Source organism: Diadema setosum, chromosome 7, assembly GCF_964275005.1.
Source record: "Diadema setosum chromosome 7, eeDiaSeto1, whole genome shotgun sequence".
In the NCBI taxonomy this organism is placed as follows: domain Eukaryota; kingdom Metazoa; phylum Echinodermata; class Echinoidea; order Diadematoida; family Diadematidae; genus Diadema; species Diadema setosum.
In genome coordinates, this window is record NC_092691.1 from 1224603 (window position 1) to 1252588 (window position 27986).

A 27986-nucleotide genomic window follows, 5' to 3' on the forward strand; every position below is an offset into this window, starting at 1 on the left:
CATATGTGACAGTGCACCTCAAAACGAACATAAAGTCGCACACACTGATTTTGCGTGAGGACTGAAAATAAGTGAAATGGGTCAACCGCTAGCCGAACTTGACTTTTTCATATTTTCTGAAAGAGCAAGTCTTCTTTTACATAATGCTAAAATTTGGGGTCATAAAAAGAGCGGGAAAGTGTTTTTTTTTAGCAGTTTATCTCGAACATTTTTGGGAGAATAGTGTGATTAGGTGTGTCTTTTAGAACCCTTATTTCATTTTTGAAAAACCTTGTCCACACTCTTCACTCTCAACTCTAATAACTTTTGAAAGGATAGCGCTACTGCTTTGAAATTTGGCATTAATTATGGACAGAATTTGTTAATGAGGCATGCTTAATTTCAGTTTAATCTGATAATCCCTTCATTGTTGTTACTCTGGTGGTTTACTTCCTGTTTTTGTCCCATTCATCGCACAGCCAGCGCGGTTTGGTAAAGATTAAGCGCTTGAATAGACACTGTACTTTAGAGCCTCTTTTCTCAGTTCACACTTTTCCTGAGTTTGTGCTTTCTTTCCAATATTTAGATAGGTTAGGAGAGTCCATTTGATTTGAGTTATACATCATTTTAAAGCTTAAAGTCTGCTCTTTCAGAATATGGTCTTAACTAAAAATTCATATCTGGCGACTTTTTGTTTGTTTTGAGGTGCACTGTCACATATAAAGGTGGCAAGTCATTACAAAGTTTGGTACATCCATGAAATGAAAGAACTAGTGAATACAACTACATATTCCTGACATTCAGGGTACTTTGAGGCAAAATTCCGGGGTCATCCCATTAGACCGACACCACCGAGTCCTACAGCCCACAAGTTCGACATTGAAAAGAGGTCCATGAGTCATACAGCTCAAGAGTCATACAGCCCATGAGTTCCACACTAGGCAAATAAAGTCCATGAGTTCGACACTAGGTAAAAATAACCCACGAGTTTGACAGATACAACATGGGGCTTAATGTGTCGGTCTCATGGGGCTTGTTAGCCTAGTGTCGAACTAATAGGCTGTATGACTCGTGAGCTGTTTAACTCATGGGCTGTATGACTCGTGAGCTGTTTAACTCATGGGCTGTATGACTCGTGAGCTGTTTAACTCATGGGCTGTATGACTTGTGATCTGTATGACTTGTGGGTGTCGGTCTCGTGACGTGCACCAAAAATTCCTTCCAAGACTAATCTCTCTACATGGAGCATACCTCAGAAATTACTCAGAGAGAGTTATAGCAGAGCTTGCTGCTACAGAGGGGCATTTCTCCTTCTTGAACGGGAAGATCTGAAGTCAAACAAAAAGGAAAATAAAGGATCACTCAGGGAATGACTGAAGTGAGGAAGAGACAAAGAATGGCAGAAAAGGCCACTAACGAAGCAATACATTTCAGCAGAATTAAAAAGAATGCAAAATGCACAAACACACACACACACCAAGAAATAGCAAGATTATGGTACTTGGCAGGTAAAAGAAAACAGTATATGTTAAGCACTGACATCAAAACCGTATGATCAAAATAATTTTTGGCAAAAGCATTACAAATTATTTATAAGTGAAGCAGCAGGGAAAATGTGCTGTTGCGTACACACCATGATGCTTGACAGCCCTTACATGAAACTTTTGCAGTTTGAAATGAAGCCGATATATGCACAAATTACACAAATACACACCTCTCATGATGGTTCCCTGATATATCATCAAATATCAGATTAAAAATGAAATGTTTAAATTACATTAATTTTTTTAATAAGGTTGGGAATATCATTCAGATAAACATCAAATTTCACTTGTAAGGACATTGTCAACACATTGTCAACACAGAAATCGAAAAACTTTTACATTGTGGTATTACAGGAGGACTTGAAGTAATTCTGCATAACATTTTAAACTCTACAGTTTGTCTCAGTTATTGGTACATGTCTCTCCACCATGCAACATCACTATCTATGGCTGCATTCGAGCGCTGTAAAGCGAACCACAAGTGAACGGAACTACAGCGTACCGTACCATACTGTGCCAGATTTAGAGCGTTCAAGCGCTCTGTTGAGAAAGCATACCTCATGAGCTACTTTTAGAAGAGGTCACGCAGTTTGTAGCAAAAGGGTCATTTACCTGGCGCACTTGAACTACTTACAGCTGTCCCGACCAAAGAGAATGATGTCTTTGCATTGTGACGTACGCACATGATACGCCCACGCTTTACAGTGAACTTTTGGTAAGCTTTTGGTACCCTTTTGGAGCACATCGGGAAGTGGTCCACTTTTGGCTCGGTACAGTACGGTACGGTACACTTTAGGAGCGTTCGAGCGCTCCTCTGTTGCTGGTACGGTACGGTGCAGTTCGCTTTAGGAGATCGCTCTAACGCACCCTATCGCACTGCAGTTGAGATTGAAGACATGTCACAGCTGTGTACTATGAGCTGCAATGTCAATCAAATCAACAGTTTCCTATGTGTTCAAGATGGATACTTTTGCCTTTGAGTTGCATACGTACATGCATAAAATTTCTCACTTTGAAATTTATAGTGACAACAAATTTTCAATACACTTCGGCCACAACACAGAACAAAGGACAATTCTAAATATACAAACGATACACACAGACAGCAAACACACAAAATATATCACATATATTTTTACCGCTGTCCCCGTGTGCCTTCTCTGCACATGATACAGATGATTTTTACTGCGAATATGAAGGCACATATCCAGGCTGAGGCTAGACGAACCCAGAATGGCGGCCATGTTCTGTTCAGGTTCTCCAGAGTAGCACTTTGAGGGCTGCAGTCATCAGAGAAAGAGAATTTCATTGATACATTGACTGTTTAAAACACAATCTCCACACACATCAACCTGTGTTTACTCCATTCAGGATCCAATGGGTTAAACCACTGCTTATAAAATGGAAACTGGATATGTCATGTACATAGATGTAGATTTGGCAGGCAGCATGTGAAGCTATGAAAGCCTGGGTCCTGAGCCATCATGGAAACGGTCAAAGGTCAAGAAGAGTTCAAATTGTGTTTGTCAAGTACCCCAGTCATGCATGTGTCCATTTTGATATGGTAGAAGATGCTATTAAAATTTCAAACATGAATACCACCAAACTTTATCAAAAGAAGTAGTATATTGCTTACTACATGCATTCAGGTGCCACATCACTTTCAGTGCATGGGACTACACATTATACACAATTTTCGTTCCACTGTGCAAGGATTTACAACTATTTGTCCATAAGATGTTGATGAAAAACAAAGTACACATTGAAATAGAGGATTGCAATTTTATGTCAAAAAGATAATGGCAGGTGGCATGATTGAGTTTAAAGACTTATTTTAGCTCTTGGAAAATGGATGATGTATTCAATTCAAGTCTAGCAAGATCCTAGATTTTGTAACACATACTTGACACTTCTATCAATATGATGAATGGACAGGTTGTTTCACTTTCAGTGGCTGCTGTGTAATCATGAGCATCCATAAAAACTGATCAGCTTACCTATACCAGTTGGTGAAAGTCATCATAGTGTAGAGAGAAGCCAGGAGAAATATGAAGTGAAAGAATGCGTAGCTGTAAATTGTTTCTTCTGCCTCGTTTGCTATCATCACTCCCCATCTCCTGGCTGGGTGACCTAACAAACAAACAAACACACCAAACCAGACAAATAGACAATGTGGATTACAGACTACTACAATTATATTATGACATCATAGCAGGGGTGGACTGTTCTGCCCAAAAATAACAACATAAACACTGTACATGGTATTAACCTCGCATACATCAACAAATATAGTGAGTTAATGCAATGAAAAATTCTTGATTTTTAAACAAATGTTATTTATTATAACTCATTTTGTAAGTTGTCACTCAAAAATCAACAAATTGCTGACGCTGACATGTAATCACTTCTGGCTCCGCCATGAACAAATGAAACTGCAGTAATTAATGCACATACTTATAGAACTAACTCAGCTCTATCACTTCTGGTTCTAGAGAAGAAGAGTAGTAAATATTCTTTTATTTGGGGACATGGTGCCAATTTTGGGAAAAAAAATAGAGATCACTCTAATGATGCTACAGTACCTGCCAAGTTTGATGAAAAACTGTAATGGGGTTCAAGAAGAAGCTGAATACATAAAAGCATATGCACGACACGCTACAGATGGCACACAGCAAATGATGAATAACTGCAATATAAGCCTTCAGCTCAGGTGAGCTAAAATAAGAAAAAAAAAACTCTATCAGTCACAGTGAACTCATTCTTACATACCATCTACTTCATCTCCTGATTGTCCACAGCAACACCAGAAAGCCTTGTTTAGATCCTCCTGGCAGATCAAGAAAATTGATAGTTTTTACTTAACACAAGTCAAGGAGAATGACTGCTTCTTTTTACATGGCCTGTATGCTAATACTGTATAGAGATTGATATTGTACTGAGATATGAAGTGGAGAAAATAATAACATTAATAACTCCAAACATGGTTAAATCCATAAAAGATAAAATAGAACACTAATCTGATAGAGTACAAATCATATTCTTTGACAACTTGTTTTCACTACATCCATACCACAGGTGTATTAAACATGTTCTGTACTAGGGACAAAGAGCTACAAATCAGGACTAAATGACTGGATACATGATTTGTTTCCAAATTATGATCAATGCAGCAAGCTGTCACTGCATCAGTTTCACCCTAGTTGCATAATTTTCTCTTCATGTAATGTATTAACATCATTCATCTGATCAGTATATAATATTCCTCTTGGAATATGGTGTCTGGCACATCAGCTGAACAAAATTGGAAATTTTAATTGTCTTTTACTCTTGATTATAAAATTTTCTATAGCAAATGACTGTGATTTTTTCATTATCTTTGATCATAGTAGAGTCCAATGTTTATCAATCAACGAAAACATATAAATCATGTAAGAGTTCAAGCAAATTGCAGTTCAAAAGTTGATAAATTAATACAAAAGTTAGTTGCCCATATCATATTGTACATACCTAATTCTTTATACGGTTCTCCCTACATTCTGCATATGACATAAAAGTAACTGAAAAACTTTGCTTATAAATTTGTATGTTTGTACCTCAGCCTTATCCCTATTTTGGGGAGCTACATGTTGCACAGTCATTTCAAAATATGACTCAATATGATTCTATTACATTCTAGGCAACAGAAAAGAGCTTTTCAGGTCTATGTAGAAATGGTTTGAAGAGCATAACACTGTGCCAATGTGAATGCTAAACGTGTGCTAATTTCTTTGCAAAATTTGGGGTATCGCCAATATACAAATGCCTCCCAGCCAGTCCTGTTTCAGATGCATTCTGGGATGGCCTTCGTAGCAAAGTTGGATCCAATCTTTGCTGCATCACTATCGCCAGACCAGCGTGAAAAGAGCATTCATTCATGCGACGACCGGGACGAGTTGGGGAAGAAGCACTGTATGCAATAGAGCTTGCCAACTAACTCAGGTCGATTCTTTCATCCACAGGTATTTTAGAATACATCTTTGCTTCCATCACATGACCTGTACACTGAGTGTGACACATTGACTTCAATGGCCATAAATCAGTCAAACCGAAAACCTTGAAACCATCAAATTCAAACTGAGGAAGACTTTGTAGTACAAGAGACCCGCGGGTCTAGCGCTCACCTGAGTATAACAAGTTCACCTTTCACGCAGTCACTCATCTAAATTATTCACAGCTCTACCGAAATTTGACCAGGCATTCTCAAGTAGAAGATGAAACTGTACAATAAGGGCCCAAATTTTTTAAGATTCCTTAATTTGGGGGAATTGGGGCCCCCTGGGGCCCTCTGGGTGGGGCATGGTGCCCATTTTTATAAATTGAGATCCTGACCCCCTAGGGATGCTTACCTGCCAAGTTTGACGAAAATACATCATGAGGTTTTCAGGAAGAAGATGAAAATGTACAATTCAGGTCCCCATTTGGACCTTCCCAACCACCCCCCCCCCCCTGCCCCCAAGAGGGGCACCCCTTGATCTCCTATGAACAAACTTGAAAATACAGTCATTAATGTACTCACTCATAGTATTATCTTACCTCTATAACTTCTGATTCTAGAGAAGATTTTTAAAGATTCCTTCATTTTGGGGGTTTGGGCCCCCCTGGGGGCCCCCTGGGTGGGGCATGGTGCCCATTTTAACAAACTGAGTTCCTAACCCCCTAGGGATGCTACCTGCCAAGTTTGGTGAAAATGGGTCATGGGGTTCTCAAGAAGAAGATGAAAATGTACAATTTAGGCCCCACTAGAACCCCTCCCCACCCCCCTCCCCTGGGTCCCAAGGGGGGGGGGGGGCACCCCTGATTTTGCCATGAACAAACTTGAAACTACAGTCATCAATCCTAAACTCATAGTATTAACTTAGCTCTATCACTTCTGGTTCTAGAGAAGAAGATTTTTACAGATTCCTTAATTTGGGGGGTTTGGGCCCCCTGGGGGCCCCCTGGGTGGGGCATGGTGCCCATTTTAACAAATTGAGTTCCTAACCCCCTAGGGATGCTACCTGCCAAGTTTGATGAAAATCGGTCTTGGGGTTTTCAAGAAGAAGATGAAAATGTAAAAAGTTTACGCACGACGCACAACGCACGACGCACAACGCACGACGGACGACACACGACGCACGACAGACGGCGGACGAAGGGCGATCGCAATAGCTCACTTGAGCCTTTGGCTCAGGTGAGCTAATAAAGGAATAAAATGCCTGCATTTATTGTTTTGCATTCTGTATAGAAGAAGACACAAGCTAGACAACTTGAAAAGACAATGCTACTGAGCTATCCCACAGTGCATCTGTGACAAGGCTCTACAACTGTGCTTCGCTTTAATTGATGGTACCCACATTACAGGGATAGATGGTATAATTATTGAACACCTCTGTGAAGCACTGCTGTACAGTGTATTCACATTAAGTTTACTTTGCATGTAAAGAAATGTCTAATCCTGCAGCTAATCATCCCCCATACTACGTCATGGTACAAGACAGAACAGGGAACACACACACACACACACATACAAAGGACACTTTTAGCACACATTACACCCATTTGACTCACTTCATCAGGTAGCATACCAAGTGAAGCTGTGGACGTGCGAATGCTGGATAAGCAGCGTAAAACAAAAGAGTGATATTAGGCAAAATGAAAGATTAGGCAAAGAAATAAGCAGCAGAAAACCAAAATACTTGTACAAGATATTCATTAAAACAAGGTAAGGCATGCAAATGAGCAGGAAGCTTTCATCACTATTGCAGCCATTTCAGTAAAGACCAGTCATGATGTGCGCAAACTTCATGTGATTTTTTTTTTTTTGGGGGGGGGGGGAGCAGGAGGGGTAACATCCAGCAATGAGAAACAAGACTATACTTATTTTAAGATTATAACAATAGTTTCTGTAATATCTGAATATAAAACTTTTATTTCGAATTAATTTGATTAATTTTATACATGGGATGTAAAATCAAGATTCTAATCCCCAAAAGTATTATTTTCAATGCAGGAAGTAATTCTCATCATGCACCATACCTTACTAAAACCCTAACAGGACAACTGATTCTTCTTTCACTGTATCCTCATGCATGTAAGCAATTTTGTTTCAATTTCCATCTGAGAAAAAAGCTGGATAACCCATATGCAGCTGCACTAGCTGGTCTTCCATGAGGTTCAGCTGTAGTAATTTGGGCAGACCACTTCAGTGAGTTGTATGCACCCTGCCCTTTGTGATGAACGAATGAAGCAAAATCTTTTACGTACATGTGTGGGTTGTGACTCTCTCACACACAGGACCTCCATTTTATGTCCTATCCAAGGGACAGTGGTTTTGCCTCTAATAATGGGGAGGCAAATGCGCTACTGACTGAGTTGAATCACCGCCATTTTGTGAAATCAATGATGGAATCTAACAAACTGAAAACCAAGTGATAACAAAAGAAAACAAAGTGAATTCTTGTTGTGTGCTCCATGTTACAATCATGCTAAACTTCAGAGTGAAAACAAAAATTATTTATCTCATGCAGAAATGTCATAAACTAAAACTTTAAGAGATGACATGGCGTTTCATAAAGTGTTCTTTCTTTTTGATATTAATGTTTTTTTTTTATATCAGTTACCTTCCTTTGCAGAGGTTGTGGAGAATTTGTCATCCAATAGCTGTCTCAAAGATAGAGTAAATACATTTTTGATACTGCAAATAAATGTTAACCCCGTTGCTGAACAGAACTTGGCTCCTCATAAAAACAACAACACTTAAACACTTTCCAAACAAGTACCTATAAAGAGCTTTTAGTGATGGCAACAACCACACACAAAAATTGGGTTCACATTCAACAGAAACTGGGACAGCTTGAACAAAATGTTCATTAATCATTTCTGTGCAGAGATGAAGTTTTCTGTGTTTGAAATGTGCATTGTAACGTTATCAAGTAAATAGCAAAAGTACCTCTCTGATGCAGTTTGATTGAATTCAAAGCAAACATTGAAAAGTTACAAGAGCGTCTCGCTTTCATGTGCAGACTTCCCAACTTTTCTGACTGAAAAACAGGGATGATTTGGCTCAAAAGTAGGAAATAATGAGCAATTAACATAAAATGTTGTAGGAATGTGTACTAAAATTATCAAGAAAAGTACATGTAGGAAACTCCGATCAAAACAAGGGCTGGAAATGGTCAAAATTCAGATTCTTTCCTCCAAATTTAGAATGGTTGGGAAGTCTGCATGTGTGACACTAGGTAACCTTTGACCTGGGGCAGTATCATATTATGAAGATTCCCCAGTGCAACCTTGACACAAGTTTAATCACAAGGAGAGTAGTGACTGGAAAGTTAACCACTATGTTGTCACAAGCCTTGCAGGTAATGTGAACATTTGAAACAAACACTGGACAGATATAATTTGGATCCTTGAATTCCCCGTTCTGTTTCTAAGAGGTGGAAGAAACAAGTGTACTGGTCTATATTCATTCTCTGAAACTGAAATATTTCTGAGAGATGAGGGGGAAATGGAATTAGAGAGATACGTGTCCCAATAGCAATTTGTGAATGTAATTGTCTATTATAAAATGTATGAGATGTGGAATGCTACAGTATAAAGTAGATAATGGACTCAATTGGCTCTCGCCATCAAGAATTAGAGTGTATCTGCTCATAATGAATGCAAAAGAGCACAGGCTGAATTTCACTGTGATAATATGACAAAGTGAATTGTAATCACAGCAAAGGATTATTTTTTTTTTTTTTAAATCACAATGAAAACAGAGACAAATGATATCAAGTAAAATTTTTGCATAAAATTTCATCCTGCATTCAGAGAAACCAATTCATCCTTTCGTAATCAATCTTCTTGGAAACAGGAAGTTACTTGTAATGTAAAACAGGAAGGAACTATCCCTTTCATATCAGTGTACCAGGGTTGACACCCAGGTCAACACATCCTAGCATCTTCTTTCAAAAGAAACGGGTAATGCTCGTTATTCGAATGGCTTGATACTCCAAAGTGAAATAAGGTTCAACTAACAAACCTCACTTCACTTTCACACAAGAGAGCCTCCAGAATAGCGAACCTCATTCAATTTTTGGACTAATGAACCATCAGAATAATGAACCTTTGGCATAACAAACTAAAACCAAAGAAGCCCCAACCTCTCATGGAGCCGTGTGCCAAATAGCAACAGTGCACATTATCCACGGCTCAATAATATTTGTTTTTCTCTCCTCCTCGTTTATTTTTCATGTTCAGATTCAAGAAGAGGAAATGAAGTTCCTCATCATATTTTCCTTCTCATTGTTCCTTCAAACAATGTGTTGTATTGTTACTCATCACTGCAGTCATATGACAAACCTTGCTCTTTCCACATAATTTCTGTCCATCTGAATTTTCATATCAATGTCCTCCAATTCTAAATGACAAATTTATGTTCAGTACATACAAACCAGACTAATAAACATGCAAATAGCAACACTAAATGTATCTATGAAAAGCCTACTCTGCAATATCCCAAATTCTATATCCCCCACACAGTAATAGAGCATTCTGAAAATGTGGAAAAAAAAATGTAGATCTTGATAGCTTGTAAGTTTCTCTGTCTTACCAGGCATACAGCACCATTCCAAGAAGCAAAACGGTTGCTATGATGGCACTGAGCAACTCTCCATTAGTTCTCTCCATCAAAATACTTGAAGAAAGGCTAGACGGTGCACACAGCACATAGGTTGTGTTGTATATCGTGGTATTGGTAGTCTCGTTGAAGCCAATCTCCTCTTGGGCTATGATTCATACAGGACATAAAACAGATGACATCTATCTTGAACTCTTGCCAGAAACTATACTCCTTTCAACACAACCACAAGAGGTTGAATAATGTTTCGACAGCATTGATGGAAGTGAGCCTAAAAAAGTATTTCACAGGAACTATTCAAACTACGTAACTTACTAAGGCAAAGTTTAAGAAATACATGTTCAGCATCCTTCTGCTGCCTGGCAGCCTGCTTTATTTCTTTTTTCTTTTCTGTTTTAAATAGGAAAATACATCTTTGTTCAAAACATTAGATTTTTTTTAAAGGAAATATCACATTTTATATCTACAAAGACTGTATCAAATATTTCAGAGTCCTACATCAGCTTTTCTTTTTGTGGAGCCCATTTTTAAAGCAAAGAGCTGGCAGCCAAAGTAAAAAGATAGTTCAGCCAGTTGTTTTGTAAAAAGTTTTGGGCAGCCATTATGAAAAATTACTATTTCAATGTTCAATGGTTCAATGTCTCACTCTACATGCTTGGTGTATTACAATAAACTGAAAGATTTATTCTACTACAATAATATCCACTGTAATTGTAATATAAACTATATAACACCTTTTTGCTCCATCTTTTCAGAAGTTTTACAAGTTCTCCCCCTCTCCTAGCAGATGACCTTGTTACCCACCATCCCACCCTGAGGGCACACACTATCCCAGAAGAATTTGTAGACATACGAAATGTTAAATCACATAGAAAACTACATCTGTGTGATCATGTGGATGAAAAATCAAAACATTAGGTCACTGAAAAGATTCATCTGATTGGAATATCAACTAGTTAAAGTTTATTATGTCACAATCAGTTGCAAATTACCTGTTCTTGATGAGATTTTCGTCTACTGGATCTGTAGGCTTCTTCAGATCGAGAGCTGTGAGAGAGTCTTCCCACTAGCTGATGTACACGATGTTATAGTTGGCACACAAGTCAGTAATCAGTGACCATGTGGCCAGTGAAAATCACCACATCCACTGGAGAAAGTCTTCCATCCTAGCCAGAGACTCTGTTAAAACCTCACAATAGATAAGGGAAGCCATGCACATTCCCAAACTAGAAAAGCACTCTGAGAGCACAGACCTCCGCCAAGCATGCAGCTCATTTCCACCACTGATCTTGTTCTTCCATAGAGATATCAGTGATTTCCACCCATACGTACAGTGTACCTACAATTGTATAGCATTGTGTGCTGAAAGCCGCCCGATTTCCCAATTTAGAAACGTTTGTTACGTCATAAACCCTCAGCTGCACGGCGCGCCTCACCCTAGCAGAAACTAGAGCATGCACTTTAGTGCGCGCAGGCAAACCTCAACTACGCGCAGCCTGAACTCCAAGTTCATTGACCCTACAACCAAAATATCAAAAATCCTTCATAAATTCCCCAAAAATTCTCGGATCACTACCAAAAGTTAATCGTTTGATACTTGTGTCATTCTCAACCTTTCCTGCAAGTTTCAATCCAATCCGTTAACTAATTTTTTAGTTATTTTGCACACGGACGAACTAACTAACACACAAACCAACGGTAACGTAAACATAACCCCCACCCCCCCCCCCCCCCACCCCCGCCAACATGGGAAAACCTTCAACCGAGACCTGGGGCAATACTCACTTTCCTCAATATACGATCTCATTCTCTCAGATCGGTGGGCGCCAGCTACGTCAGCTAGTGGGAAGACTCTCTCACAGCGTGCGATCTAAAGAAGCCTACAGCTCTACAGATCCAGTAGGCGAAAGTCTCACAAAGCAAAGGTAATTTCCAACTGATTGTGACAAAATGAACTTTCATCCACAAGACATACAGTAAGGTGTAGAAGTGCTCACATTCCATGGCAGGTTGTATGACAATGGCTGAGAAGGTGAGATACATGATATAAGCTGAAACGATGGATGCCTGGAGCAGACTGGCTCTTGGGTTGTCTGAAAAATAGGAGAGAAAATAATCCAATAACTTTCATTTAATTCTTCAATACTGAATACACCATATATTTTGTGAATTTTGCAAGTCAGGTGCAATTTGTGAATTTCGTAACATGCAAATATATCATATCTGATCGCAACATGAATGCGACATGCTCGTGTACATTTGTCAATCCATTACTGTACTCCACGAGCAACTTGCAAAATAGTCAAGAAGTCCAATTAGCGACAAATTGTATTCGCTTATATACAAATTGTACCTCATCATTCACCCTATTTGGAACAGATCACAGGGCGTGAAAGTACCAGTATAATTGTGACTCCAGTGTTGATTTGTTGAGAGTTCATGATGTTAACAATGTCATCATACTTTGTATATAAAGACAGCAATTCAGTTTCACTTCATTTACAGGGATCATAGAGTACTGGCTGAGGTGAGAATTTAGCTTTTAACTTTTTGCGAGATATTCAGAAACCACTTTGTGAAATGTTAGGAAGTCTCCAATTCTAAGACTATTTCAAAGTTTATTTGATGACACTTGGTTTCGAAATGGCTGAGATATTCAAGAACAAGGCATCAAAACCAAAGTGATTCTAATAAAAAAAATGAGTCCCACCTTTATTAGGATTGCTTTGTTTTGGATATCTTAGCCATTTCCAAACCATATTAAATAAACCTTGAATTTCTCTTAGAACTATATGATCTTTAATACTTCATTAGGGGCTTCTCGTCATATCTAAAAAAAAAAAAAAAAAATCACCATCAAATAAGTTGGAAACCTCAAACCAGATCCCAACCAAAACTATACCATCCCTTTAACACTTCCTGTAGCAACAATACATTTCATGACAGATATCAATCTCCTTTGACCTGTGACATACTCTCTGCTTAAATGATAAGCCTACATTTGTAATTACTGGTAATTTGCCCCATAATGACACCATCATTTTCTACTCTCTCTACAGTCTTCTGCACACCACACATGACAAATTCTCCTAGAGTTCCCATTGTTATGCTCTGTCACCTCTTCAGCTCCTAATGTTTTCCTGTTCTATTGTTTCACTGCTTAGTCAGGAGGAAATCCCAAACAATCACATCCTTTGGATCATATCACACTTTTAAACCACAAGTGAATGTTTTTTTAAGGAAAATAGTCCCTTGTGTCCAAACTGACAATGCACACACAAAAAAAAAAAAAAAAAAAAAAAAAAAAAAATCTCTCACGTCAATTCATAGTGTGTCTACAATGTATAGTCCTTGGCAATTTCTTCTCACAACACTAGCCTTGTACAAAAAAAAATAAATAAATAAAAGAATAAAAAGTTCTGAAATCTTTCAATTTAGAAAGATTCTACGCAGGGAATTAATTTCCATTCTTGAAATTGAGTAGCAATCTTTAGTCAATAGACATGGTGTACAAGTCAACACATACACCGTACATGTATGTTGTATGCAATAAAATTGCTACACATGTGACATTTGTATACTAGTCATACATGTATGAATACCCCCCCCCCAAAAAAAAAAAAAAACAAATCAAACAAACAAACAAACAAACAAACAAACATAACAACGTGCTAAGTGATACCAGGAAAATTATTCCCTGCTAAGGTCCCAAAACTCTTACTCATTGCTCCATGATAAAACCTTTCAAGAAGGACAAGATGTGAGAAACCTTCATACTGATGGCTAATCAAGTGATATTCACAAAGTGGACAACGGGACCAAAGCATACACTTCTAATACTTTGTGGTATGTATGACTATGGTCTATATTTGATCACAAATCCCTATTAGTGCATGTAGTTATAACTGTCAATAGTCTATTTCATAATGCTCAGACAGCATTTCAGAGCATCAAAAGTTTCTCAAAACTATTCACTCAAATAATGATTTTTGATTGGACATTGAAACAATAGAGGTTAGGATCGAAAGCATTTCGGAAATATCAATAATAATGGCTTGAATTGACACAGCTGTGCTGTACAAAAGACCAGACTCCTTGTGAGAAAAGAGGTTTGTTCAGGAAAGTTATTCAGGAAAAATTGTTGAAGAAACAGTTCAGATATGAATATTGACATTGACCATTCAAAACTGATTGACGGCTGAACTTTAATACAGTAAACTCTACACCTTTACAGGACTATTGAATCACTATTGACTCCATAGCCATACAACTACGTGACAAACATGCAATTGACTTTAATTTTCAGTTTCAATGTTGAAAGATTAATAGATATGGTTGGTAGAGAGCAACAAGGCACTTAATACATTTAGAGATACAATGAAGTGTATGAAGTGGTTAAGGTTTTGTTACAGACAATAGGTATTGGCCTAAGGCATCAACTGAGTGGAAGCGAAGTACCACATAAAGTGCCAGTGAGTTATTCTAAACTACCGTCAGTAGAGTGCCAAGAGAGTTTCAAAGAGGGTGTTTAAAGGGAGATATCAAAACAGAAAGCTGGCTTGAGTAACATCACATGACCATTCACATACACATAGTTGACACAAGTTTGATTGCATATCATATAGACACTGTAAAAGTGGTTATTTTCGCATGAGTAATTTTTCGCGCTCAGCTGCGTGAGATGAACTTCGCATGTTTTTAATTCTGTAAAATCAAGACATCTATTTAGTAAAACATACTGTATGACATGCAAATATATTCGTGCATTTTAATTTTCATGCTGGTTTCTGGTCACGCAAAATTTCCTCTTTTACAGTAGCCTCATGTATCTGAATGTAGCATTACACGAAACCTAACTAGACACAAATTACTTTCATGGTCTTGTGATTGTGATGCTGTCTCAGGAAGTGACTTGTTTTTGATATCAGAACACTCTTAACAAAAAGAGAACCAGATGGTCAATGACTTAGTGCTCATCCAGCTTGGAATAAACAAACAGAATTACTTTCTTTCAATTGAGTGGAAAATGAGGAAGAATCATGAAGCACTAATTTCAGTACACATAAATCTTTTATCAAAACAACTGAGGAAAAAAAAAATTGAATACTGAGTGGGAGTTTTGTGCATTAATTATCAGAATTAATTAGTTTTGTTTGATACTGTAAGTCTTCAAGATCCACGTCCAAAGGGGACGGTAAAAAGGGGTATAATTTGGTGATGTGGTTTACTTTGTCTCTTAAATACAAGTCACTGCTCTTCCACATCTGAGTAATTGTTCATCAAATGTGACCCTGCATCACAAAACCAACAAACAGTCACCAGATTCTAAAAGAGCAGACTCTAAGCTTTACAATGATGTATAACTCAATTCAAATGGACTCTGCTAACCTATCTAAATATTGGAAGAAAGCACACACTCTGTAAAAGTGTGAACTGAGAAAAGAGGCTCTGAAGTATTAAAAAGAGTCTATTCAAGCACTTAATCTTTACCAAGCCACACTAGCTGTGCCGTGAATGGGACAAAAAACAAACAAACAGGAAGTTAGCCACCGGAGCAATAACAATGAAGGTATTATCAGATTAAGCTTAAATTAAACATGCTTTATTAACACATTCTGTCCATGATTAATGCCAACTTTCAAAGCAGTAGCATCATTGTTTCTAAAGTTATTATAGTTGAAAGTGAAGAGTGAGTACAGGATTTTTAATAAATGAAAAGGGGACTCTGTTAGAAACATCTAATCACACTATTCTACAAAAAAGTGTTCAAGAAAAACTGCTACAAACACAGTTTCCTGTTTGTTTTGTGATCCCAAGCTTTAGCATAATGTAGAAGACTTGCCCTTTCAGAAAATATCAAAAACTCAAGATTGGCTAGGTTGACCAATTTCACCTATTTTCAGCCCTAACACAAAATCACTGCGTGCGACTTTTTGTTCGTTTTGTGAAGCAAGGTCACAAATACAGTATATAATATCTGAATAAAAAAACTGCAATAGTTATCAACATTTCTGAACATTTAGAGAGGCTTTTTTTTTCAGATCTGAAGACTACACAATAACTTTACATCAAACATTTAAGTATCTCACTCACTTCTGGGCATGCAGGGCAGAATACAAAGAACGCTGATTATGGCACACGCCGTTCCACTGAAGACAACATAGAGGGTGTTGCGCAAACAGCTAACAAAAGGCCTCCCATAGAACTCAATGGTGAGGATGGCTATAGCGATGGAGATTGCATAGAAGACCATAATGAAGAAGACTAGACCTGTGAAATAAAGAAGAGAAAAACACAATGAAAGTGTCATGGAGTACCTGGTTAACCTATTGAAGACTAGCCTCAAGTACACTTTGGCAGGTGTCTATGGGAAATGTGTGTTAGAGCAAAATCAGCTCATCCTCAAAGGCCCAAATTCACGAAGGAGGTACAAATGAAACCATGGTTTAAACCATGGACAAAAACCATGGAGTGCCAAGTGTCGCACAGAACATTTCGTTACGAAATTGGTCATTTCATCGACAAAATGACTGTTTCATTAACAAAATTATCATTTCGTGGACAAAATGTTTCATTTAGTTACAAAATGTTGTCATTTCGTAACAAAAAAATAATTTCATCAACAAAATGACTGATTTTGTAACAAAATATTCCACGCAACACTTGGCGCGCCATGGTTTTTGTCCATGGTTTTAACCATGATTTCATTTGTACATGTACAGTACCATCTTCATGAATTCCGGGTTTAAATATGTGTTTAGTTCAAGAAAGAGGCAAGGCACCCTTTCACAGAAAACTATCCACTTTTCTCTCACTCTCCAGCCACACAGCTTATCTCTCTCTCCCAAGAGCTTACTCTACCATTGCCAGCATACTGAATGATTTCACTTTCCTACAGCACATCTTTAAATTCACAATTCTTATCGATAATTCTGATAAATGACACTGACCCTTTTTGAAGACCAGACCAAGGAAATGACCGACATCCTTCGTACAGAGTGTATGATACCAATATACCAGATTATTATTCATGATAGTTAAGATTGATAAGGAGATTTAACCAAATCAAAACTGAACACTCTCTGTGCCAAATATAAGTGCTATCATGAATTGCAGTACATCGGAACTTTGAGAGAAGAGAGGAAATTGAGCAACAAATGAAAGATGTCACCCTCATTGACTCACCTCTTTCTCCAAATGTCTTTTTGTCAAATTTGTGATTTGAGGAAATGAAAGTTACTGTTTTATGCACTTGACAAAATTTCCTTCAATCATGTACAGTGCACATGGTGCAAATATATTTTATGTACGCAGTACAAATAAAAACATTATTATGATTATCATAAAAAAAGGATATTTATGTGAAATCTGAGAGCTATTGATATTATCTCTTAAAGGGACAGGATAACAGCATTATCTGGTACACATGAACAGCAACACCACAAGCAATTGATTTCTAACAATTTAAAAGTCTTTCCTCTGTTGTAGATATACAAGTTAGAACCATAAACATGATCAATGAATCTCTCACATAACAGCCTCCGAACTCATGTGTACATTACACAGTAAACAAGGAAAAGCAGAATTTACGCGGTGCGTAATATATGTCCCCGCCGGAAGTAGCATTTTGTAGCAAAATGTACAATACAGGTCACAAATCAAGGTCAAAGGTCAAAGAAATCAAAGGTCAAAATTCTAGTTTTGAAGCCCTCACCTGCTGCCATCACATAAAGCAAACGGAATCGAAATTGGGTTAGAAATGGCGAAGGAGTTGCATTTTGTAGCCATTGTACAATATAGGTAAAAAATCAAGGTCAAAGGTCAAAGAAGTCAAAGGTCAAAATTCTGTGTAGAAGTTTTGAAGCCCTCACCTAGTGCCATCACATAAAGCAAACGAAATCGAAATCGGGTTAGAAATGGCGAAGGAGTAGCATTTTGTAGCAAAATGTACAATACAGGTAAAAAATCAAGGTCAAAGGTCAAAGAAGTCAAAGGTCAAAATTCTATGAAGAAGTTTTGAAGCCCTTACGTATCGCCATCACATAAAGCAAACAGAATCAAAATCGGGTTAGAAATGGTGAAGGAGTAGCATTTTGTAGCCAATGTACAATATAGGTAAAAAATCAAGGTCAAAGGTCAAAGAAGTCAAAGGTCAAAATTCTGTGTAGAAGTTTTGAAGCCCTCACCTAGTGCCATCACATAAAGCGAGCGGAATCGAAATCGGGTTAGAAATGGCGAAGGAGTAGCATTTTGTAGCAAAATGTACAATACAGGTCAAAAAATCAAGGTCAAAGGTCAAAGAAGTCAAAGGTCAAAATTCTGTGTAGAAGTTTTGAAGCCCTCAACTAGTGCCATCACATAAAGCAAACGGAATCGAAATCGGGTTAGAAATGGCGAAGGAGTAGCATTTTGTAGGAAAATGTACAATATAGGTCAAAGGTCAAGGTCAAAGGTCACAACTGAAATTCTGTGTAGAAGTTTCAAAACTCCCACATAGTGCTATCATATAAAGCAAACAGAATCAAAATTGGCTCATAAATGACAGAGAAGTAGCAAATTGAAGATTTTGATCACACACGGACGCACACACGGACACACGGACACACGGACGGACACACACACGGACACACACACGTACGGAGCCCGTTTCATAGTCCCCTGCTCGAACTCGTTCGGCGGGGACAATTATCCCCTTGTGAATGCTTACACAGCAAAATGAATCTGAAATAACTCAGTTGTAGTAATCTAAAATCAAAAGATTGCCAGTTCTGATACAGTCAAATGAAACCAGTTCTAATACAATCTGATATACCCCAGTAAGCAAGTTTCTTAATACTGTATAAGCTGTTATTTTCGCAACGGTTTAATTTTCGCGAATTTCACGAATTTAACAACATGCGAAATTGTCTCCATGCGCTTTGTTAATAGAGTATTAACGTAAGCATTGGCATCGATTCGCGAAAACAACATCTCGCAAAAATGTCTATGACCTCGTCATTCGCGAAAATATCTGTACGTGAAAATAACGCCGTATACAGTAATCCATGAGCAAATTTTGCTGACAAAAAATTTATGAAGCAAACAGTTCTTTGGAGAGTGAAGAATTGATTAGACAGTGACCTACCTGCATACCAGCACTTGGATCCATTGTCATACTTCCTGGACCTGAATTGAAACATGATATGGGACATCTTAAAGGGATGGTATAGTTTTGGTTGAGATGGGGGATTCAGATTTTAACCCCTCGGCAGACCCTTAGAAGCCATGTATATGATATGATAAAGAACATACAATTTTAAGAGGAATTCAAAGGTTATTTAATGAAAATTGGTTTTGAAATGGCCAAGATACAATGTATGCAAAAGCAAAGTAAAACAAAGATGTCATAATAAAAAGGTGGGACCCAGCTTTTATTAGGACCTGTTTTTCAATATCTCAGCCATTTCAAAACCAATTTTCATCAAATAGTTTTTGAATTCCTCTTAGAATTGAATGCTTTTTCATATTTCATCAGGGGTTTCTCATTACATCTCACAGAAAAGTTGGAAACCCGAGTCACCTCTCAATCAAAACTATACCATCCCTTTAAGAACATTTCCTGGGAGTCAATTCTACACGGCCACTAATCACACTCCACTGACAATAAACACTAAAAACTCAAGCATAGCTTACATGGGAGATCCTCCCACCTGTGGACCTTCTTGTACACTTGAGACTCTGATCAAACATGCACACAATATTATGTGCATAACTTACATCACAAGTGGAAAGATGAATGTCCTGGGGCCAGGCTCCAGGGACCATTTAAAGCGCTGAAAGGTCTAGGTTTAATAAAAATGCTCTCTTGTGCTATCTTAGTCTTATCATTTAATACATATGAGAAAAAAAAAAATAATAATAATAAGTTGAGTGGGAGGAAATTACATTTCAAGCTGCAGGAAATACATCTCAGGTGCGAGACACACAGCTAGAGCAGGAGAAATTCAAACTCAAGTGGGAGATTTTGAAAAAAAAAAAAAAAAATAGCCTAAAAGTGGGATATCTCTTCCCGAGAGAGCGAGAATTGGAGTCTCTGTAACAAGGTGTATCCGTCTTTTAATGAGAAGTTATCAAGGAAGTAAAGCAGTACCATGCCACTTTGCCAACCCAAGTAATATGATACAGTGTACAAACTTTAAATACAACCCATGTAGTCTCAGCATGTTAGGATTTATGATCACTGTACATACTGCAAAAGAATAATTTAACCTGTTACTTGCAGGAATTGGATATTGCCTACAACTTTACACAGTGCAGCCAGTTCTCATCATCAATTTGCTAACAGCTTTGCGTTAAAACAAGGTTGTAATGAGAATGCACATGTACTGTTACAAAAGACAATGGACTTCATGACACAATAAACTTAATAAACAACATCATAAACTTAGATAGTGAACACTATACACACCCCAGCCCTACTCATGCCATAAACTTGTGCATTTTAACCAGTTTAGCCAGCAAAGACTCCATACTGTAATTAATTTTGCCCACACTGGCCCACAAGGATTCGAAAATGAAGGCAAAGCAAAATAGCAAATACACACACTCAATGACAAGTACGTGTAGATTCACAAGTTTCAAACAATGTCTTACCAACTGTTGTTCCATGACGAAGCAAAATCAATGAGTAGCCAGAGTTGTATCAGAATGAAAATACAGGCTCCCACGAAGCCAATGACCAGTCCAGCGGTCAAGGCATAATCAGAGACCGGTACAAAGAAAGCACCTACCCACAGGAGGATCAGTGCTATGAACTTGAAGAACCAGCCCCTTTGGGTGTAAAGAAATGGAGATTACAGACATTGTTATTCCTATCCAGACTGTGTTCCAATAAAATACAAGGAATCAAGCATCTCTATAATGAGAAAGTGACTTTCTGTGATGATGGCTTTAAAAGGATGGTAGAATAGTGTCATTATGTACAGTGATTACAATACTGATCTTGAAATCAATGATGATGATGATAATGGTAATAATAATGATAATGACAACAATACCAATACTACCAGTGTAAAGCCCAAAGACTGCATGCACTATGACTATCATGCATCAAATCAAACTACAAGACACCACAATCACACAAACACACATACGTGTACAACTGTACACACACAAACATACACACACATATCACAGTGCTTTAAATAAATACATGTATTTCAAAGAAATTACTGCACATTTAAGTACAGAGAAGTTACAATGCACTCAAAAACCTCACAGATGAAGAAGATACAGTCAGTCCGCAGCACGTATGCTAATGAGCCGATCCGGCAAGATTTATTCAGCGCTCTTGTTGACGATCTTTGCGTTCGAAAGGTGTCTCGTCGTGCGAGATTTTGCGAGACTTTGATAGGGCTATGGTTTTCACAGTGTAGCGACTTGTACATACATTCGTCATGGCTACAAGTCGTGGTAAATTGTTTTCCAGACTTTGATCTTTATTTTGATACTAAATTTGCCTATAACATCGGATCTTATCATGACTATATAATCAGTTGAATTTGCTTAAATTTTACCTGCTTTTCACGGAAGATTTTGTCATCTAAAGTTCTTTTTTGGTTCCTGACCGGATTAAGAAACTGTTGTTTCTGATTTTGGCTTTTTCGTAGAGAGGAAACTTAGATACTCATCATATATTGGAGTCAAGGAGACGCAAGCATGATTTATACTAGTTTTTCCGTTTTGAAATGTCTGTAAAATTCACTCCTAAGCCAGAAGTATGCTCCGCACAAAGTGTACAGTGGTGCGAAAGAGCTCTCTCATTGGACAGTGCGTGCGTTCAGCGCTTGAACTACACGCGTGCCAAGAAACCGCAAGTGGCATGAATCGAACCGTTATGTAGCAGCGTAATGACGTAATGCAAGCGCTGAGTGCAGGCGCTGTCCAATGAGAGAGCTTACTCTTGAGATTGCACGGTTTCAAGCTGATCAGCACTGACATCGATGTATATTTTACTGGTTCCTGACCGGATTAAGCAACAAATTGTCAAGATATTTACATGGATACAAAGATTAGGAGATGGACTACCAAATAAAGCATTTTCATTGAGACGCAAGGTGAATTTGGTATTTTTTTGACGTCTTGAAAGTGTACTGCACGAATTACTTTTTTCATCATTTTTCAAGCTCAAATTACGCTATGATATTTTTCATTTACAATAATTTGAGTAACATGTGACGATAGTTTACATATTTTCCTTGAATTTGATACCAAATTTGTGAACATACACATGTAAGGTGTATTTTTGTAGCCGAAAGCCCAAGGACAAAATCCCCTTACGCAGCTTATTACGTATGCAAGCCTAAAGCGGGCTTGCATACGAGTTGAATAAATACGAGCGAATTATCGGGTGCTGCGGACTGACCGGATATGATTTGTAGTCCTCTGACTGAAAGGCTACAAATATGTGTATAACCTGTCTGTAATCATTTGGTTCTATTCCCATACTCTGTGTATCTACACATAGATGCTAATACATGTATGTACTTGTATAACAAACAATATACGATAATCCAGTCTGTTCCATCCAAGTCAACTGTATGTGGCACGGCCGGCGCCATGTATTTAAAAGTGGGGGGGGGGGGGAGGGCCAGTTTACATGTATATTTCTGGTGCCACTTCTGGGTTCCATCAGCTGACAAGCAAAAAAAAAAAAAAGAAAAGAAAAGGCCCTCAGTGCAACTTTCTGCAGCCATTTCCGGTTTCTTCAAATGACAAGAAGAAAAAAAAAAAAGGCCTTACCCCCACTTATAAGCCCTCTGGTATAACACAAAAAAGTTTAACCATGCTTCTTTTGTTCTTTCCTTTTCCCCTTGTGCCACTTCAGGAGTGAAAAAGTGGGGGGGGGGGGGAGGGGCCCAAGTGGTTAGACCCTATGTATTCCTATGTATTATCCCAAAAAAGCGGGGCCCGAGCCCGAGCCCAAGCCCCCCCTGACAGACCTACATCTGTAACATACAATATGTAGACAAGACAAGGTGTACGAGTAAAAGACTTACGCATTGTGAAGCTTGCCTCTACAGTCAGTGCTCCTTCTAACACACAGGGTTAGGAGCAGCATAATGAGGAAGAAGGCGGCCATACCAAAGTTGATGCGATAGACGGCCACATAACCCAGAAGTTTGCTGCAGTTCTCTCCAGCCCCAGATGTACGACAGAAATCCACCAGCCAGGTTGCCTACACAGTACATCAGAGTGAGCCATCAAAATAAGCAATGAAGATGAAAATTAACATAACATGTCTTCTGTGATGACAACAGTACTATTGTAAAAGATGTTACATTTGTACTTTCACATACTGATATTTTCGTGAATGAGGAGGTCACAGACATTCCTGCTACGTGTAGATGTTGTTTTGAGTATTTGACGAGGCTATTGTACAGACTGTACAGTATGTGAACTTGTTGCTTGTACATTTGCAATTTTTTGCATGTTTTTGAATCCAAGTCCAACAGTGATTTGCAAAATTTGTGAAAATTAAAACCCTTGCAAAATTAACAGCTTTTACAGTATCTGTGGTCACTCTGTCTTCTTGATTGAACTTACTGATAAAGAGATGGAATGTCCACTCTTTATACACCTAACATTTGACATCAGCACCAAAAATGGTTCTCATCTATAAGTGATCTAGTCACAAAACAGATCAAAAAAACAAAAACAAACAAACAAACACTGAGCCTTCATCTTGTATTTAATCTAAAAGTTGTATCAAACATAGTGTGTATGTACACGTGATACTCGTTAACACACATCCTGAATAAGACTGCTGGTTTAAAGTGCAGCTGTATGCTATAACAAAATGTAGTATTTCCCGAAACTTGCCACCCACAAGTGATATGTGATTATTGACACACCCATTTTTTTTCCTTTCATATTTTGTCACGTCTGAACCTACAAAGTAGCAGCAGCAGATGTTTGTTTACATAATATGTACACACATACTACACGTACGTGTATATAGTGCTGCCTACAGCTGTGTACATTTCCACATTGCTCAGCATACATTGTCAAGAACAGCCCACAATAACAATGGAAACCCGTTTCAGTCTGTAGAGAAACACAATGGTCTTTCTTGGTGAAATCTCACCCCCTGGGTGTGTCTCTTTAGACACCATTCACTGACATCATTTCCAGACATTTTGTACACATTGAACACTAGCTTTGAAATCGGGAACTTCAAGTTCCTAAAAATTCCCACAGATGAAGTGCGCGGATGTGCCCATTTTCCAACTTAACCCGTTCTATATGGGAACCTGGTGGCCTGTGTAAGGGGATTTCAGAATTTAGTATGGAATGGGTTAACATTCACAGTGAACTAGAAAGGTACCATGATTCAATCACACAAACTGGACTCTCAACTACAAATGTGGGTATGTACAATGTACATGTACACCATGATCAGTGTACAATTCATCTAAAGAGCATGATCATCAATATTTTGTTAGAAAACCAGGCAAAACTCTGGGCTCCAGAAAAGTCCTTACTTTAAAGTTTGATGCTTATGTACAATATTTCACAAGTTAATGTGCTTTTCCTGGCTTCTGTGATTTGATTTAGGCATGGCTGACTGCCTCATACATCTTGGAAAAGATATACTGTACGAGCTGAAATTTTCGCGTACAGATATTTTCAGCTCGTACATTAACAGTCATTTTTAATTGTCTCATGTGGAGATATCTCAGACATTTTCCTTGTGACAACATACCATTATCACCAAAAACATAGCAGTTTCCTTACAATTTTTTGTACAGAGCTACCTAGTACAATGTCACAGAGCTGCCAGATCCAGGATAAGATTTTGGGGATAGGATCTAACAGATATGATGTACATTATAACTGTCCATATTCCTACCAGTTCTGATCGATCTGGATTTTTACCTGTGGCAAGGAATCCTGGACAGCCTGGGCGACCATGACAGCAGACAGAATGGCTCCCAGGAGGAAGAAGAAAATGTACATGAGCCTCGTGCTGGTAGACTCCTTGATAGGAGGGAGGCATGGTGAGGAGCAGGAGGTGCCCCCACAGCAACATGCCACCTGTAGGAATAGAGGTACAATGTGGTGGATTACAATTATGCCTTCCATGATAGATAAATATAATACAGGGAAATGTTTTACATAATGAGCTCATTTATGAGGTTCAGCTTTTAACAAGGTGGATTCTGCAATCCAAATTTTCTACTGTACAACTTGTACATGTACAACATGTGGAGCTGGTTGCTTTAATTTTAACAAGGTTTTTAATGATGTACCACTCACAACGAGGTAAAAATACAGTCCTGTTACCTTTGTAATATAACTAGGATTTTCCTGTATACTATAAAGCATTATGTGCAATTTCCAAATTGATAACAGTTAAGTACTGTCTATGATATTTGAAATTGATCTCAAGCACAAGCTTACAATTGCTTATCCTTGCATGGTTGGTATATAAACCTGGGGCCTTATTCACAAGAAGGAATTCATCAGAAAAGAGAAAAAAAAGGTTGAAGAGCTGTTATTCATTTATGGGATCATGAACTCTGATGCTTCAGAGGAGCTAGGGGGTGTCTTGATCTTCTTTTTCTTTTCTTTTCTTTTCTTTTCTTTTCTTTTTTTTTTTTGCAACCCACATGTAACAGCAATGAAATAATTACATATAATTTTTGTGTGAACAAAATATTTCACTGACTAGTAGTGCAATATCCAGTATGCCCACAAGCATGCTGTTAGTTTGACACAGCATATCTTTTGCACCTGTTTTCATTGTTTAACATTGTACATAATGCTGACTCATCAATGTCCTCATGCACTAATACAAATAACATACTATGTACACTACAGACTGTACATCATATTAGTATGTAGACCTACACCGTACTGTTGTATGTTTGTTTGTTTTTTTGTTTTTGGCAAAGGGAAACCTTTTACCAAACCTTTTTTCTTTTCTTTTTTTTCCAGGACAGCATTTCAAGGTCTGGATAACTAACGTTACAACTGTACTTACAATTTTTGTAATTGAAATGAAGAATGAAGTGTCAATAAGAACTTGGAATTACATTTGTACATCGTAAATCTCTGATCAATGGCACAACTTATAGTTCAAAAATACCACATACATGTACTACCGGCACCTAAGGTTGCACACCAGTTTTATGTGAGGTGTAGCAATTTGAAAGTAAATAATATTTACCGGTACTGAAGGTTTGTTTCATGGCAGTATGTGTGCCTCAAAAGAAAACAATCATACATCACATATTATGTACAATAGGCCTAATATACACTGACATTACATTGTAGGCAGGTCCTACTAGCTGTCCACAGTATTCATCAGTAATTTACCAGGTACATATTGCATACAACATCATTTACATTGTCACAGTATGCAAAATGACGATGTTTTTATTTAGGAATCTGATCAAGATAACTCGGTGTAACGTTACAATTGAGACATCACATTAAAAAAAAAAAAATGAAATGAAAATAAAAATTAAAATCCATGGCATAGATATAGAGCTCAATTAGAACTGATTCACTAAGATCTCTAACGTTAGTCTTAAGTTAAAAAACACAAATTCCTGAGGGAAAAATAATGGTTCCTAACACAGCAAGCAATCACACAGTCATGTGACGTGACCAACGCATGGCTGCCCACTGTCCATAGGGTGGCATTGATAAGACATGATAAGACTAAGAGGGCATTCAAGGTCGTTCAACATCATATATGGCATGCTGTATTGTATACAATTCATCATAAACATCGCCGGCCATACCAACCTGACTTTCACAACAGTTGTGTTCGTGTCCTTCACGCGCCATATTACGGTATCAGCTGTTCAAAATCAAGATCAATGTCACCGAAATGTTTTCAGAGGCGTACGGTAGCACTAGTTGCTGAAGACCGTTCCCTGGGAAGTCATCTGTCAAGTTAGCTGTCGAGCTGTCAGAAGCCAACTAACTCTTGCCAGCAGTGAAATTACTACCAGTATTCTGGTAGGTATACTGCCAGCATGCAGGGAACGTACACTGTAGCTCGTAAAATACCGCTAGGCGCTACTTGCGCTATAGTCCATTCAAAGTCGCCAGTCCAGCGGTGGTGATTGCATTGTGATGATGGTGGAGGTGGTAGTGGTGTAACGTTAGTTCGTACGCTGCTGCCCGGCGCCCGCGGTCCATTGACCACGCAAAGGAATCCGACGACACGACGTGACAAAGACAGATTAGATCTACAGGAATATGCAATTAATTCGCCAGATTTAGTTTCGAAACGAACAGAACATCCCAGGCGAGAACCATTGGCGTTAGCAACAACAGCACAACTGCTACTGTGTGCCCAGTCAGGGCCCTGTTTCATAAAGCTGTTCATAAAGTTACGAACAACTTACGAGCGACTGGTGATCAGTTCTGATGTGCTATACTTATCAGAATTTCCATAATTCAGCACAAGAACTGATACCACTCGCTCGTAAGTCATTCGTAACTTTACGAGCAGCTTTATGAAACAGGGCCCTGCAGGCCGGTATCATCAGACAACGGAGCAAAAAAGAGCACTCGGGCGATTTTGCAGTGGTTCGATTCAGAGTGCAGATCCTCTAGGAAAGAATATTTTCAAGCTAAAGAAAAATTTAGATCGAGCAACAGCGAAGCTCATAAGGACGGAAATGGTTAAAAAAGGAAGATTGCATAGGCGGTTTGTTCGTAAAAAGAGATCGCAGTAGAGTATATCATTATAGTAGCTGCGCAATATAAATGTCCTTTATTATTATTATTATATATGTTTATCATAAATCTTTGCATGCTCAGCT

At 38.2% G+C, this 27986-nt stretch overlaps 1 protein-coding gene across 1 annotated transcript; it reads right to left on the reverse strand.

The window, feature by feature from the left end:
* Positions 1–1098: 1098 nt before the first annotated feature.
* LOC140230801 (serine incorporator 5-like) lies at positions 1099–27045 on the reverse strand. The gene is made up of 13 exons (XM_072310942.1): positions 26959–27045; positions 25081–25239; positions 23202–23380; positions 20797–20973; positions 19289–19329; positions 16258–16434; positions 12162–12257; positions 10138–10312; positions 7110–7152; positions 4293–4350; positions 3521–3653; positions 2663–2803; positions 1099–1307 (listed from the first exon to the last, which is right to left on the reverse strand). Exons 1-13 carry the CDS (start codon positions 26998–27000, stop codon positions 1271–1273), a joined length of 1458 nt encoding a protein of 485 aa, XP_072167043.1. The 5' UTR covers positions 27001–27045; the 3' UTR covers positions 1099–1270.
* Between the last annotated feature and the right edge of the window lie 941 nt (positions 27046–27986).